General features: G+C 41.4%; 1 protein-coding gene and 1 pseudogene across 1 annotated transcript in view; both read left to right on the top strand.

Annotated features, from left to right (window-relative positions):
- The window catches only part of MMP20 (matrix metallopeptidase 20), a 52,319-nt gene extending 41,766 nt beyond the window's left edge, over window positions 1-10,553 (top strand). The window contains exons 9-10 of the mRNA XM_004709009.1: window positions 9,269-9,372; window positions 10,453-10,553. Coding sequence (XP_004709066.1) covers window positions 9,269-9,372; window positions 10,453-10,553 — 205 coding nt within the window. The remainder of the gene's footprint in view (window positions 1-9,268; window positions 9,373-10,452) is intronic.
- On the top strand, window positions 4,950-6,061 carry LOC101658491 (annotated as a pseudogene).
- Window positions 10,554-17,732: the final 7,179 nt, after the last annotated feature.

Below are 17,732 nucleotides of genomic sequence, written 5' to 3'. Positions count from 1 at the left end.
CCAAAGAAAATATATAAATGGCAAGTAAGCGCCTGAAAAGACACTCAACATCATTTGTCATCAGGAAGGATGCTAAGCAAAACCACAGTAAAACTTTACACCACTAGGATGGTGATAATTAAATCCAGGTAGTAACAAGTGTTGGTGGTGGTGTCAAGAACTGGTACACTCCTTGCTCTGCTGCTGAAAACGTAAGTTGATGCAACCACTTTGGAAAGTAGCCTGGCAGCTTCTCAAAAATGACTTCAGAATTACCATTTTACCCAACAAGACACTCGTAGGTAAAAGAGTTGAAGACATGTGTTCACACAACTGTACATAGATGTATGTTCATGAAGATTCATGGCAACATTGTTAAAGCCCAAAGGTAGAAATAATACAAATGCCCATCAACTGATGAATGGATAAATGAAATTTGGTATACTCATATAAAACCTACTGCCTCACTCATATAAAACCCACCCAATTCTGACTCCCAGTGACCCTGTATGGGGTTTCTGAGCTTACGGCCCCATGGAGTGGCTGGTGGGTTTGAACCACCAACCTTACAGTTAGCACTCTACTTCCCTGACTCTTTATACTTATACAGTGGAGTGTTATTCAACCATAAAAAGGAATAAAGCATAATTCATTGTACTGCACTGATACATCTTGAAAAAAAATCTAGTTATGATTCCACTTACATGAGAAGTCTAGAATCATCAAGTCTATAAACAAAATAGATCTATAGAGACAAAGGAGCCCTACTGGCATAGTGGTTATGCATTGGACTGCTAACCACAAGGTCAGTAGTTCGAAACCACCAGCCACTCCTCGGGAGAAAGACGGGGCTTTCTCCTGTAGAGTTACAGTCTCAGAAACTCACAAGGGCAGTTCTATTCTGTCCTATAGGTTGGTTATGAGTCAGCATAGACTCACTCGATGGCAGGGAGTGAGATAGAGATGGAAAGTAGATAAGAGGTTTCTATGATGTGATAGGATAGGAGAATTAAAAGAGTGACAGCTAAAGAGGACAAGATTTTTTTTAAGTGATGAATATGTTCTGAGATTGATTATGATAATTATAGTATCATTTAGTGAATATTTTAAAAACAAATGTTAAATTCTTAAGGGAGAAAGAATTTAATTTCTTTTAATTAAAGAGAGAGAGGCGTGCCCCAAAAAACCACTGGATGGCAAATCAAAACCCCAATATTGGAGACACGTCCCCCATCTAATCAATCACCAACACCTTAATTTCTACTTGGATGGCAATCAAATCCACCTTTATCCCCAAATTAAGGTGTTGGTGATTGATTAGATGGGAGACGTGTCTCCAATATTGAGGGTTTGATTTGCCATCTAGTGATTTTTTAGGGCACTTCATTTTTTGTTTGTTTGTTGGGGTTTTTGTTTTGTTTCGTTTTTTGATCATTTTATTGAGGGCTCTTACAGCCCTTATAACAATCCATCCATCCACTGTTTCAAGCACATTTGTGCCATCTAGTGATTTTTCATCCAGTGTAACAGGAAAGCCCCACTGGAGCGAATAAAGAGAAGCTCTGTTTTGTGCATGTGGAGTTTGATGTGGCGGTGGGACCTCAGAATAAAAGTGCTCAGGAGAGAATCAGACGTACAGTCCGGAACTCAAAAGTGCACAGGCTGGATGGGAGGACAGAAAATTCTCCAGAAAACCAAGTTGCAGATTCAGCCATGTGAGAGTATAAACCTGCCCAGGCAGAAGGGAGCAAGGCGAGAATGGGACGCTCATTGTGGAAAATAAGAATGAGAAAGAAATCCCAATGTCATCACAAAAGATAACCATTTTGATTGTCTTCCGTCACCTGCCTTTGGTTTCCCTCCCCCACGTCTGTCGAGTTAAATACGCAAATTTGTCTCCTGACATTTTCCACATACTATTTGAACCTGGATAGTTCCCGACCTGGCTACAAACTCTGTTCCAGAATGTCCAGTCTTTGGCCGTATTCTCCATGAGGGCTGAGGGGGACATCTCAGCTTCTTGCTTTTCTCCCTTTTCTTTATTCTCGGCCAGTCTTCCATCCCTCTCAGTCCACTGCCCTTCTCGAGAACTGATAGCAATGGCCATCTCCACGATGAAGACCACGTTCTCCCTGCGTAGTTTATTATTAAACTCACAGAAAAGTTCAGCTTTCCATTTCCCTGCCTCCCCGCCCCCACACACACTGGAAAGGTCACTTGAATGAAAGCATGTGTCACCGCCGCCTGGGCAGTGAGTGCACGCTTTGTCGGCCTGTCTCCCAGTCTCGAAGCAGTCTTCAGCTGATTCTATCTCCCTAGCAGTACTGCCGACGAGTCCAATTGGCATCAGTCATATCAATGATGCAAGAGAGATGCTACAACGAGCAAAACACCAGACATTCCTCACAAATCTAAGTTCTAAGCATAGATATTAAAGTACACCCAAAAAATGCAAGCCTTTTACCAAAATAATCCCCCAAACAATCCGATTACAAAGGTGGGAGTAAAACAGGATATCTGAGAGATGACATCAGACATCTATTGTTGTTGCTGTTCTATGCCACGCAGTCACTTCTGACGCATGACAGCCCTAGAACCCAAGGATGGCACGCTGCCCGGCCCTGGGCCATCCCCACAAGCATTTCTGGGCTTGAGCCCATCGTCGCAGCCCCTGTGGCAGCCTCTCTTGCTGAGGGCCTCCCTCTGTTTTGCTGCCCCTCGACTCTAACCGCATGGTATCCTTCTCCAGGCCCTGGTCTCTCCTGACAACATGGCAAAGTATGTAAGTCTGAGTCTTGCCACCCTTGCCTCTAAGGAGCACCCTTGCCGTCCTTCCTCTTCTGAGACAGATTTGCTTGTTCGCTGTACTTTCCATGGTCGTCACCGGCACCACGGTTGAAATACACCAGTTCTTTCTAGGTATCAATTGTAAACATCAGCAATGATGTATTTAATCTCGACACCCCTGACATCAACCAACATCTAATGATGAAACACATATATGCAGAGGAAATATAGTTATATGTTAATCATTTGGCGGAGGGGTATTTCGTTTTCACAAACAAGACTTCTGTGATGAGAAAATGTATGTAATGCTCAATAAGCATTTAGTTATTTCCTTAATGTTCAAATGCAACTGATGTTTGTTGGTGGCTTAGTATGTGTCAGGAATCATACTAGATAATTTCTCATATTTTCCCAATTGCCTTCTCAATAGTCCTGAGAGGTGGGTCTTGTATCTTTATTCGACCGTTGAAAACGTTGCATCCTAGAGAAGTGAAGTGATCGATTCAAAGTCATAGGTAAAAGGTAATCAATTGGAATATGTCATTAGTGTTCCCTGAATGCAAATTTAAGAGTCTTTTCAATTCAGAAAAGACTTTTGTCACCAGTCAAAATACCTTTGACCATGATTTTCATCTTGTCATGTAATTTCCTTTTCTTTTTTACTCTGGACAAAATCTTTCAAAGCTCACTGACATAGAGTTAATTTCTACTCATAGTGACCCTATAGGACAGGACTGAACTGCCTGCATGGGTTTCTAAGAGGGTAAGTCTTTCCGGGAGCAGGCAGCCCCACTGCTCTCTTGCAGAGCATGTGGACGTTCAAACTGCTGACCTTGTGGTTAGCCACCCAACAGGAACCCACGACGCACCAGCACTCCTTTCACGCCACAGTAGGCCTTCTTAATCTTAATCCCTTCTCTAATTAGGATTTATTTCCCAGAATTATCTCCAAATTATTCTTTTAGTAACACTTGGCCAGCTCACCTACCCCAGCAGAACATTATCTTGATAAATTGTGTTTAAAGATTAGATAGAAATTGAACTCTTCTATGATTTGGCTCCCTGATGAAACCACAAAATTCATACAACTCATCCTAATAACCCAGAGTTGATGGTTTGTGGTCAAAATAAAATGCAAAGGCTTAGTTTCCGCCTGCCTGGGTATCCACATGTGCTCGGCACACACAGGTGTGTACATGAACTGTTTCTTATCCAGGAGAGCTCTGTTTTCCAGAGCACTTTCCCCTGAGCATAGAGCTCACGCATTATAGACACAGAGCTTAAACTCAGAGCCACTGGGCTGCGTACAAATAGGTGGTGCTCTTTGCGCTATAACAAAAATACCCAAATAACTAAAGGCTAGTTCATCAGAAAGTCATCCACAGCAAAATAAGAAAAACAAGCCCAATATCCTATTCTTATGTTAAATTCTCTTGTCTTTGTGAAATGATTATGAGAATAGCTGATATTTTTGGATGGTCTGGTAAGGTTCTTACTTGGTAAAAAGAAAAATTGATACACCTGTGTTAGTAACAAAGTTCTTTTTGAAATATTACCCATACTTGAAATCCATGGTCCAAGAACAACTGCACTAAACTGGATTTGGCTTGAAGTGATAGCAATAAGAAACATTGATTTTCCTTCGCCCGTGATTATAGCCTGACTTTCTAAAACCTACCATTATTAGTCATTCAGTAGTCAGCTCTCTCCAGATGTAATGAGTGTGTCCAATTGATCCTAAATTTGTTGGGAGTAACGCTCTCTAGAATAATGGTTCTCAACCTTCCTAATACAGTTCCTCATGTTGTGGTGACCCCCACCCCCAACCATACAATTATTTCCGTTGCTACTTCATCGCTGTCATTTTGCTACTGTTATGAATCGGGCGACCCCTGTGAAAGGGTCGTTCGACCCCCAAGGGGTCATGACGCACAGGTTGAGAACCGTTGCTCTAGAAGCTAGTTATGGGATAAAGTGCCAAAGAAATATTAGTAGAAGAAATATATTACTCGTTGCTGTAGAATCACGCTGACACTACGTGTGTCATTATTGTTAGGAGAACTGTGTTTTTGGAAGGTGTTCGAGGCTTGACCTTTCTGAACTAGATTCCCGTTCCGTCTCCCAAGATGAGATGCAGGTGGGTTGTGGGGAGAGCCCGCTTTCCAAAGTGTGGGAAGGTCAAAATGTCACACCCTTCCCCGCAAACTAAGCCCTGCAACCCCAGCAACCCCCCAGGCTTCTTTGATGTGGACATCGGAGGGCAGCAAGTTGGTCAGATTGTCTTAGAGTTGTTTGCAGATGTTGTCCCTAAAACTGCAGAAAATTCTCGTGCATCGTGTGCTGGAGAAAAAGACATTGGACCCACAACTGGAAAACCGCTCCATTTGAAAGGGTGCCCTTTCCATCGAGTTATTAAGAAATTCATACTTCTGGTTAGAGACTTCTCCAACCAGAATGGGACAGATGGAGAAAGTATTTATGGGGGAAACTTTGAAGATGAAAATTTCTATTATAAGCATGATCAGGAAGGTTTACTGAGCATGGCAAATGCAGGGCCCAATACAAACCGTTCTCAGTTCTTTATCACAACAGGTCCAGCTCCTCATTTGGATGGTAAACATGTGGTGTTTGGCCAAGTTATTGAAGGAATGGGTGTGCCAAGGGTGCTGGAAAGTATAGAAGTGAAAGGTGAAAACCTGCCAAATTGTGCATTATTGCAGAATGTGGAGAACTGAAAGAAGAGGATGATTGGGGAATATTCCCCAAAGGTGGCTCTGGTGACAGTCATCCAAATTTCCCTGAGGATGCTGAGATAAATTTTAAAGATGTAGATAAAATTTTATTGATAACAGAGGACGTACAAAACATTGGAAACACTTTTTTGAAATCCCAGAACTGGGAGATGGCCCTAAAGAAGGATGCCAAAGTTGTAAGGTGTGTAGAAGGCTCGCAGGCTGTTAGTGAGAAAGCAAATAGATCCAAGCTACGACCTATAGTTTTAAGCTGTGTGCTGAATATTGGAGCTTGTAAACTGAAGATGTCCAATGGGCAGGGAGCAGTTAATAGCTGCTCGGAGGCTCTTGAACTAGATCCAGCAAATACTAAGGCGCTGTACCGCATAGCTCAAAGGTGGCAAGGATTAAGAGAGTATGATCAAGCACTGGCTGATCTCAAGAAAGCTCAGGAGATAACATCTGAAGATAAAGCTCTCCAGGCAGAATCGCTGAAAGTTTAGCAAAAGATAAAGGCACAGAAAGACAAGGAGAAGGCAGCTTATGCAAAATTGTTTGCATAATAAAAAATTGAATTTTGCTTAAATATTATGCATTGGCTGTATAAAGGCAATAAGAAGATTTAAGGATGTTTGACTAATGTTTCCATAACATGTTTCTTTTCATGCTCTAGTTTTCCATTGTTTATTGTTTAGGAATACTCATTGATAAGGCCTCTTAATAAAAAGTGTCACAAAGTCAAAAGAAAAATAAGTGTGGGGAGCGGCAGGCAGAGCGGCCTGCGGGTGTTGGCTTCTCCACACCCAGATACTTTGCTATGTCTGAAATTTCACCAGTAAGAATCCCTCTTTTCAAAACAGAAATACAGGTGATTCGCACATTTCTCCCTGTTCGTGAGGTTGCTTTCATTCACTTCCCTGAAACGGCCACACGAAGGAAGCGAAAACGCTGAACGGAGGGGCATGAGGAAGGCGATTCTAAGATGTTAACGATTTGGACCATGAGCTGCAAAAGGAATGGCAAAGTGACCAGAGGCCCTGTGGTCTGACTCTAGACAGAGAGGGCGGCCCCGTGGGTCCCGTGCTCCGGAAAATGATGGAAAGCCTTGAACGCCTTGATTCAAGTCTTTTGTCTTTCCTCCGAATAGAGACTTTAAAGAAGAGCTGTTGTTGCTAAACCTTTGTGTCTGTTGAATGTACACATAGGACTGATTTTGGAAACTTAATTATCCTTTATGTTGTCTAACAGCAAATACAAAGGAACTTCAAAAAGAGTCCATGGAAAAACAGCTTTAAGAGATCATGGGTTTTCCCACACATCTTAAAGCCCTCTTCGGTGTTCTCCGTATAGCGCGTGGGAGTCCTTGTGAGGCTCAACTACTAGCAGAGAAGGTGGCTGAGGGAACCTCACCAGAGGCTTGACAGTTGGCTTTCAACTGGTCAAAGCCTTGAGCTGGCCAAGCGTCCACGACAACTAACAAGCAACAGCAAACATGTATCAGAGCCCTGCCGCCACCCACATCCTCTTTCTTGACAGTTCTCTTGACAGAGGGAGCCGGCAACTTGCTTCCCTTTTTCTGTTTGCTTTCGGTAACTCAGAAAGCTGTTTTTCTCTTGACCTGAAGAAAAGTTCTAATGACTCTCCTAGAAAGAGGGTTTGGGGGAGTTAGATTCTACCTCTGCCCCCAAAACTCCACAATGCGATACATATGGTCCATTGCAGGCTGGAAGTCTGACTCCTGCTTTCTATCAGGAAGCAGGTGTCCTCTGGTCTGTGTAGTCATGGCTACAGGAGATGCAAATGGGAGGAGTTGGGGATGTGAGCCAGGGCCTGGGAATCTGCCCAGAAGCCCAAACCCCAGAAGAAATTGTCTGACTTTCTGGTGGGAAAGGAGTGGGGTGTCCATCCTAGAACGTCCCAAAGGGAGTTCTATACTGATGAGGAATGGGCTTTCCCACACTTTAAATGCAGCCATACGGAGGAGGTGAGAGCCTGCTTTGCCTTCAAAGGGAAATATGCTGCTGACTCAGACCAGTATTTATCAGTCTTGAGAAATGTCTTTGAATGGGTGGCTGCTAACCCAGAAAAAGAAACCTGAATTACTAGTAGGTCAGTCACATAATCTTTCCAGGAAACAAATACAATTTCAGTAAATTGATGTTTTTTTAAAAGACACTTAGTCTAGAGCTTCTTGCTTAGCATCTGATGATCATTTACAAAGAAGTGTTCTTAGCCATTCAACATGCATTATGTTTTTAACCTCTCTTCCATGAATACATAACAATAAGCCCATGACTAACAATCATTCTCCCCAAAAAGAAAAGTTCAACTACTTGCTGAGTCAAGAGATCCCTATATAGAGGAATAAAAACCAAAGAACTCACAACGACTGAGTTGATGCCGACTCACTGCGACCCTGTAAGACCAGGTAGCACTGAGCGTGTGAGTTTCCTGAACTGGAACTCTTTATGAGAGTAGAAAGCCACATTCCTGCAGAGAGGTTGGTGGTTTCAAACTACTGACCTTGAGGTTAGCAGCTCGGTGTGCAACCACTATACCCCCTGGCTAGTTAAAATAATAATAAAGCATTTTTAAATTTTTATTATTTTTTAAAGATCATTTTATTGGAGGCTTTTATAGTTCTTCTGACAACCCATACATCAATTGTATCAAGCATATTTTTATATATGTTGCCATCATCATTTTCTAAACATTTACTTTCTATTTGAGCCCTTGGTATCAGCACCTCTTTTTCCCTCCATCCCCCACCCATCCTCGTGATCCCTTACTAAATCATAAGTTATTATTTTTTTATCTTTCACGGGATCACTGTCTCCCTTCACCACGTTTCTGTTGTTCGTGGGAGGTTAGGTATCGACCACGGTGATTATATAATGCCAAGCAATACATCTGGAAATGTTTGAGGAGACCCATGAGAGTAAGTCGCTCCCATCCTAGGGGTCCCAAAATCTTAGATGCCTACGAGAACAATAAGACAACCAGCTGCCATTGAGGAGTTTCAAACTCGTGAGAGCCCCAAATCTGCCTGAGTAAAACTATGCTTCATAATCTGTTTAAAGGCTGATTTTTTAAAAATTGGATCCCTATGTCTGTATTTTGAGATGCCACTGCATGCACTCAAATGGATGAAGAGTTAAGTGTGCTGACCATTCAGGAGCCCTGGCTGCATTGTGCAGCTAGGTGCGAAGTCAGCAGTTCAAACCACCAACCCCTGTGCTCTCGACTTCCATGAAGAGTATGGCAACAACTTGATGGCAGTCGAATTGGGGTTTGCTTTGGTGCTATCCATTTGCGTCACCCAAGGACTCTTTACCAAGCCCCAAACCTAATCCACTGCCATTAAGTCTGTTACAAGTCTTAGTGACCCTCTATAGGCTTTCCAAGACTGTAAATCTTTACAGGAGCAGACAGCCTCATCTTTCTCCCCTGGAGGATTTGAACCACAGAAATTGAGGTTAGTAATCCACCAATTGAGTCAGCTCAACTGTAACTATTTATGGAAGTAGAAAGTCTAGTCATTCTCCCTCACAGCTGCTAGTGGTTTTGAACTGCCAACCATGTGGATTTCAGCCCAATGCATAACCACTACACCACTAGGGCTCCATATATAAGGATTCAGAAGCTATATGTCTTCACAGGAGCAGATAACCTTGTCCTCGTCTGCATTATCCCTGGCTAAATATGCCTGGCCATCCAAAACCAATGAAAACTTCTTATTAATATTATTTATTAAATAATGCTTCTTCTAGCTATGATGAAAGAAAAAGGAAAATGGAAAAAGACTACCCAAAGAATATTGAAGAAGAATTTTCTGGAGTAAATGGCCAAATAGATGCTGCTGTGGAATTAAATGGTGAGTATTTTCACAGAAAGCTATTTATCTGGGTTAATTGTGACAAGACATCTGAGCTCTGAAACACAACAACAGCAAATGAGCTTCTACATGGGGAGTCATTACTTTTAAATTTATCAGCCAGATTATCCAATAGAATGAGCCACTATAAAGAATATGTCGTTGTGGTTCATCCTTTTAAAAAGTTTTAAAGTATAGATTCAATCCATTAGTTGACTAGATCCTAAAGTCTACCCATATTGAAATTACCTTTTTCATCTTTAAAAAGGCACATACTCTCAACTTGTCCAGTGACTTTCCCCACTCTACCACCCCAACTCCTTAACTTTAACACGCCACTGGGAAATTTCAACGCAGCTGAGTTAGAACACTTTCATTGAATCCGATGAGTCAGTCTGTCCACACATCCTTCTTGAGTATTTTGCAGACCTGGACACTGTTCAGGAATGCTAAAGGAGTTTCAAACATTCCCTCTTTTCTTTCGGAAGATGTTTTTGGAAAATATCCATTCATCTCCCGCATATGAAATGACTAGTGAACAAAACAATCTATAATTAATATTGACTTGCCATGTAGTATTGTCTTCAGAATAATTGCAAAATATGATCTGGGAAACCAAAAACCTAAGTTGGATTGTGATAAGAGCTGTACAAGCCCCCAATAAAATGATTTTTTTTAAAACTACCTACGTCAATGGCAATACTTGAACGTTTCTGGTGGGACTTCAGCTGGATTTTGAAGATTGTCTAGAGATTTCGCTAGAGAGGGGAAAGATTGAGGCATGGATTCCTGGAGGGAAAACCACCTGATCAGATGCATGAAGCAGAATTGAGCATGACGTGAGTGGACGCCCTCCAAGGACATGCCCTCCCATGTCTGAAGCAAAGAGAAAACGATGAGAGATGGTAGAAAAGTTGAGTGTCTGGTTCTAGGGCCCCCAAAGAGCCAAGCAGAGGATGACTAACTGGAAACTGACAGTTGCTCTCTGGGTCTACCTCAAGAATGCTGCATTTACAAATTCTGTCATTTACATGTCTGCACATCTTTCCTGGTAACCCCAATCTCACCTTTCTCTTTTAGGGTACATATACTTCTTTTCAGGACCCAAAGCATACAAGTATGACACCGAAAAGGAAGATGTGGTTAGTGTGGTGAAATCGAGTTCCTGGATTGGTTGCTAACGAGAAAAGTCGGGTCTGTCCCAAGGCGTCAAGTTGATGACAAGCAGCTGTAACCGGGTATTAAGGGAGGAAGCAGAATGCGGGATAGGGATTCTCCCAGCCTTTGATTCTAAGAGGAATTTAGAGTTCATTGAAATAATCATACTCCTCAATTTTATCTTAGTTATAGATGAAGAGAGTTGATCCAAATGAAATATTCGTGTATGGCCAAATTTATACAGAATCGGAATCCACACTTCGTCCTCTCCAGCTAGACATGCCTTAGTTTTTGTCTTGCTCAGTATCCTGTGGCAATTGTTTCCTTTGGGTCTTATTCCTAAGAAGAATTCCACTTGTGAGTTTTCGGACATATTAAATAGGTAATGGCAATATCTTATAAATTACAATTATTAGCCACTCCAAGCAGTGAAGTTTGTAACCTGAACATTTGTTTGGATGAATATAAAGTTTCTCATTGCTATTTTGAAGCATGCCACAAACAAAACGACTGTACAGGGCTTAGTTTTGGTTTGTTTAACTCTGTGTGTATTCACTACTTTCTAAAGTGTGTTATGTTCAGCAAACTAATTGTTATACTAGGCAAAAGATGGGAAGTTTACAACACGCACCCTTTCTACAGAAGCCAGTAAAATAGAACTCTTCCTCATGTCTCTTCTGTTTATATTTACTAGCTTCTATCAAACTAGACTTGGCAACACATGTTGTGTTCCTATGGACAGCTGTAATCCAAGAGATTCTTTCTCGTGAGTCTAGAGCCCCAGAAGACATTGCAATAGTAATTACTCTGTTTCCTGCCTCCTAACAATAATATCCGTCATAAGGTAATTTTTCACTTGAGGCAATTCATCCACTGGTTCCAGTTTTTCTTCATTAAAGGTGTTTTTTGTTTTGTTTTTCTTTTTTTCTTTTGTGTGCTTCCGTCTTCAGTAGACATAGCATGGCGCTGTCTGTTATTCGTTCCATTTTCAAACATCGTTCTTTACAATGTAAGAATTCTAGAACACTTTATTGGTTGGCATATTACATGTGAAATGAACGTAGAGCACTTCAGACCCTACCTGGCACATGTGGACTGTTTCACAAGTAGGTGCTCATGTTACCTTCTTTTATTAAATGTGCTCATATGCACACTAAAAACATGCAGTAGTCAGATGAGAGTGACCTCCAGGTCACTGTAAGCTTTCTGCTTGGTTTCTGTCACCAGAAGTGGCAGTTTGTGGCCAGCCAGGGACTATTGAAGATAAGGCTAGATTCTCTTGTTGTCCGATGCCCTGCTGCCTCTACGGAGTGAGAAAAGCATGATAACAGTTGTATGAGCCCCTAATAAAATGTTTAAAAAAAAAAACAGTCAGCTGAGGAGAGTTTCATAGCGCTAATCTGCAAGAAGGGAAAACAGGCTGGTAATTTCCCAGAAGGGAAAACATAGAGTCCCCATACGCCCCAGCATTTGCATGTCTAAACATATGAGAACATGTCCACACACAAAAACTGTGTCCATAAATGTTCCTGGCAGCATTACTCACAACAGCCAAACAGTGGAAACAGCCCAAATGTGCATCAAGTGATGAACAAATGAATAAAATGTGCTGTATCCTCACAATGGATCACCATTCTCTCCTAAAAAGGAAAGAAGGATCGATGTGTGCCACATACAGCAGGATGGACCGTGAAAGCATCATGCTAAGTCAAAGAAGCCAAAAGCAAAAGGCCACTAATTATATGATTACTTGTGTGAAATGTCCAGGGTGGACATCTCTATAGAAACAATGAGCTCGGTAGTTGCCTTGGGCTGGGGTGAGGGGATGGGGTGGCTTGGGGTGGAAATAGACAATGACTGCTAATGTGTACAGGATTTCATTTGGGGGTGATGAAGATGTTTTAAAAATTATTGTGGGGATGATTATGCAACTTTGTGAATATACTGAGAGCCATTGAATTATATATTTTAAATGAGTGAATTATTTGGCATGTGAATAATACCTCAATAAAGTTATAAGATCTGTTAAAAATAAACAAGGAAATCAAATGGTGTGGTGGTCCACGTGGCATGCACCCAGATCACTATAGCAGGGGCCAGCCGGCCAGGAACCCCACAGCCTGCAGACACCTCAAAGACCTCTCTCAGTCCAATGCCAGCCCAGGGCCACGTACCTCCGAGATGCTGCAGTCAATAAATGAGTCTTGCTGATGGCAATGAAGCACGTACCCTGTAGTTAGTCAGACGAACTGTATTTACGCCTCGGATCTCCTTCATTTGTCAGTGTATGGGACCGGTCAGACTCTCTAAGTGTCTTTGCAAAATTGGAATAAGAATAATTCTTACCTCTTAGGGATGTTGAGAGGCTTAAAAATATGAGTGAAAATATGCCAAGCTCTCAGAGTCGTCTCTGGCGCTCTCGCGGAGCTCAGTAATTGTTGCTTATTCAGCAGTTAGAACGCAGTTTGTTGAGCTGTTTTAGGGAGTTGGTATCTTCACTGATACAGCTGAAGACCTGCCGAACTGCAATAACCACTGAGCTGCTGTTCTGGAGTCAAAGTTAAATCTTTATCAATCGATTTATCTTTTCAATAATCAAATAATAGACTGACTGAGGTGAACCCTCTACATGCTTTGCTCCCTGCAAAACTACTTCCTCTAAGCCATCATCCCTTTGAGGAGTTGGAAGCTAGTATGCGTTTGGAAAGATGTCATCTCTCTGGGACAAGAACAGTGATTGTGTTTGCGTCACCACTCTGCAGGAGCCTCTAGATCATCATTCGGTGGAAGAACTCTGTGCAGGAACCATTTACAATCACCTGTAACACTTGGAATTATTGAGTGCAAGAAGGAAAATGTTCTGTTATGTAACACTTTAAGACCAAGCAAGGTGTATTTCCATTCGGGGAGTCAGATGAAACAAGGCAGAAATCACTTTCTGATGACCTCTGTTTACGGGCCTTAGTAACTTGAGTGATAACTGCTAATGGGCATCCTAGAAGCCCTTTGGATGTCTGCAAGAGGGTTCAGAGACCCATTCGGGCGGTAGTTTCCCTACCAGGTCTCCGTATAATTGTTGGTGCTTAAAACCAACCTGTCCTCCATTGAGCGTTGTGGGAAATGGCAGAACTAGTTTTTGCTCCTGGGCCCTCCGTTCTTTTGACAGTTGACAATGATTTTTTATTTAGGATGCTGTGTAAATATAAATTAAATAAATAAATACATTTAGGACGCTGTGTAGAGCTTTCACGTTGCTTTCATTTACCTATCGTCTAAGTGTGTCCCTTTATTCCATTTCCTTTGACTGACAAGAATCTTAAGGCTCCTTGAATTTCATAGCTAAAATTACCAAATGAACTGTCCTTTGAGAGGACATGCACAATGCTGTCAAGAAGCTCAGGCTCCCCACGTGGAGCATACAAAAGATTTTCTGCATTTCCCCGAGGTCATCCTCTCCCTCGCTTCTGAATAACCAAAAACAATCCAACTACTGCCATCACGCAACCCTATATAGTGTCCGAGACTAAATCTCCGCAGATGCAACCAGCCTCGTCTTTCTCCCATGCAGAGATAGCTGGGATTTGAACCATTTGACCAGAGCTAGCAGCTCCGTACTTAGCCCACATCACCATCTTCTCTCCCACGTATCAAAACTCAAACACCACACGCACTGCCATCAAGCCAATTCAGACCCACAGCGACCGATAAGACAAGGCAGAACTGCCCCTGTGGGTTTCTGACTCTGTAATTCTTTTTTTTTTTTTAATCACTTTTTGGGGGCTCATACAATGCTTATCACAGATCCATAACACATCCATTGTGCAATGTGTACAACACATTTGTACATGTTTTGCCCTCATCATTCTCAAAATATTTGCTTTCTCCCTGAGCCCTTGGTAACAGCTCCTCATTTTCCCCTCCCACCCCGCTCCCCCTCCCTCATGAACCCTTGATAATTTATAAATTACAGAAGTGGAAAGCCTTGTCTTTTTCCCATGGGGCTGCTAGTGGTTTCAAACTACTAATCTTGTGGTTAGCAGTCCAATATGTAACCACTATACTACCAGGATTCCTTTAAGCCTGTGCAGAAGGAAGACTAGAATCCTCTGATTGTCTCCCATCCGCTCAGCCTGATTTTGACACCATCACCTCCCAAAGTGGATCGTCAACATGATTAGAGCAAAAGACACTCTGCTCTACTCAAAAATGGCACAAACTGCACTGCTCCCACCAAATAAATTCTTGGGATTGAACTAGGAGCAAAAGTGGAAAACATGCTTCTGGGGTCAAAAGAGGACTTTTATTATGTGCATATATCTGCATTTTTAATCTCCTCTTCATTATTCTTAATCCAACATCCTATCATTTATAAATATTTTAGAATGAAATTAAGGGCTTTATTACGTAATGCATCATGTTGTTCTGACAAGAGTGGAAGAAAGGCCTGAAGAGAGAAGGTCGTGGAAGTCAATAAGGAAACAACTCTGAAAGACCAGGTGAGAAATGTCCATCTTAGGTGATCTGAGTAGAAAAAAAGTATGTCTATAAATTGTCAGCAATTTTCTTATCCTTATTAGTCCTAGAACTGCAATGCAAAAATAACTAATGTGATCTTATGAAGCTGCGTGAATGTGTCCAGAGCTACCTCTCTTGAGGATGAAATGTCAAAAATCCTATCAGAGCATATCCCACCAGAATGTAAGACTGTCCAAGGAATCCAGGGTGCTGGTTTGCTGGAGTTTAGACCTATGTCTTTATATGAACCAGCTAGTCCAGAAAATCGGTACTTTTCTCAGCAGATTCTTTAAAAGCTTTCATGTCTTTGCTGGATGGTTGTATTTGTTTGTTTGCTTGCTTGCTTGCTTATTTGTTTTGTGCGTGTGTGTGTGTGTGTGTGTGTTAATATCGATACTCTCAAGACCGTGGGCCTACATTCCCAAGTCCAGTGACTCATTTGTTCAAGGTGTTGTTGTTGTTAAGACATTTGCAGAACTCTGCAACTTATTTTCTCTACAATATCCTTGGAATATTTGCAGCACATGCAAACACAAGTACCCCCCCAAAACTCCGAATTTTTCATTTATTTTTCCAAAGTTCTGAATTTAAATTTTTTTACAAAACTACCTTATCACTTTCAAAGTACTCTCCATTACACTTAATACATTTGTCAAATCTGTGATTCCATTCTTGGAAACATTTTTCAAACATCTGTCTGGATGGCTGACAGCACCTCCCTCGTTTTTTCTTCACCTCTTCTAGTTATCAAATCTCTGGCCTTTCATCTCCCTCTGCATTCACAGAAACAAAAAGAACTCACACAGGTGAGTAAGGTGTGTAGGGTAAGAGAGGCATGCTGTTTTTTGCCAAAAACTGGCACATGAGCAGGTGATTTGTTGTGGTGACAAAACCACTTCCCTGTCTGCCACAAAGTAGGTCTTTTTGTGGCACAGTTACACTATCTTTTCAGAATCTCTAATTAGAAAGCTTGGTTTGCAGTCTAACCTGGTGGAACAAACTCTAAATGCACTACTAGTTGACATTTTTATCCATTCAGGAATTTGAGAGACATCCAAAACAAGGTTTGTCTTCAATCAACATTTCGCCTTTTTTGAAACAAGGAAGTCCCTTGTACACTTGAGTTTTTCCCATAGTGCTATCCTTGTGAGCTGTGTTCAATATCACAACAGTTCCTGCAGCATTTTTCGTGAGCAGGGGACAAAATTTCACTACCACATGAAGCTCTCTTAAGTCGGCCATCACAAAAACAAGGTTTGAGCAAAACTGCTTTTATGAAAAAATTCACTGTGACAAGAGAGGACCTTCCCAGGCAACATGACTAGTTGCACTAAAACATGCAGTGAATTGCTACATGTTTGCCTAGTGGGAAAATCACCACTACAAAACTTCCGTTCCACCCAGTGCAATTTTGCTTTCCATTTTTTGGGGGCGGTACCCATGTTGTACATTCATAGTAATATCCTCTTCCTGAAGTATCCATGCACCTGGGTATACTCCCATTCATTTTCCCACCCCTTTTCAGCTTGATGCCGGCTCTCTGTGTATCCTCTTGTTGATGTTTTTATTGTCATTATTGCAGGATTGTGTACATACTAGGATTTACCCTTGTTATCTTCTATTCTTAATTTCCTTACCTGGCCACTGGACATGTATTGCCCTCCTCCTTCTTGGATATTGCCTTTCATTTCACCAAATTAATACATCTTGACTCTCAAGTTACTTACCCTCCCATCCTTTGTAATCACCCAAGAATATTTCCTTCAGTGTGTAAAGTTTTCTTGACTTTTTATAATAGTGGTCTCATACAATATTCATCACTTGTGATTGGTTTATTTTATTTGGCATAATAGCCTCCCGGTGCATACATGTTATGAGGTGCTCCATAATGAGACCCCATTATGCTTTAACCTTGTGTATCCCATTGTGTGTGTACCACAGTTTGTGCATCCAGCCATCTGATGATGGCTCTTAGGTTGTTTCCATATTTTTGCTACTGTGAATAATACTGCAATGAAAATAGGTGTACATACATCTGTTTGTATTACAGTTCTCATTTCTCTAGAATATATACCTAGTAGTGAGACTACTGGATCATGTCACATTTCTAGTTCTAGCTTTTATGGAAATGCCATACTGTGTTCCACAGTGATTATAGCATTTTACAAGTGTCTAAACCAGCAGTGTAAGAGAGTTCTAATTTCTCCACACCCTCACCAACATTTTTTTCTGTTTTGTTTTTGTTTATGTGTTTTGCAAACATTTCTATTATTGCTGGAGTGAGATGATGTCTTATCGCTGCATCTCTCTAATGGGTAATCATCCTAAGCATGTCTTGAAGTGTTTGTTATCCACTTATAAACCTTTAGTGAAGTGTCTATACACTTTTGTATTGTATTGTTGGGATATTGAAGTTTTCTGTAAGTTTTAGCAATTAATCCCTTGCCAGACATTTTGTTGCCCCACACTGTCTGATTTGGAGAAGTAGACTGCCAGGATTTTTTTCCTAGCCCAGTTTATTCTGAAAGCTGCACTGAATTCTATTCAGCATCATAGCAATAAGTGGGCCTCAACCAGCAGATGGATTGAGGTCATGCATGAGGTTAATTGGCCAAGAGCTTAACCTACATTTCCTATGTGTTAGATGATATCAATATATACATATGTGTATATACATATATGCAATA

The sequence above is a fragment of the Echinops telfairi genome, unplaced genomic scaffold (genome assembly GCF_000313985.2).
Source record: "Echinops telfairi isolate 266 unplaced genomic scaffold, ASM31398v2 ScPeMD7_7421;HRSCAF=8459, whole genome shotgun sequence".
Classification (NCBI taxonomy): domain Eukaryota; kingdom Metazoa; phylum Chordata; class Mammalia; order Afrosoricida; family Tenrecidae; genus Echinops; species Echinops telfairi.
Note: the sequence above shows the minus strand (reverse complement) of the source record. Positions and strands in the feature narration are given on the sequence as shown.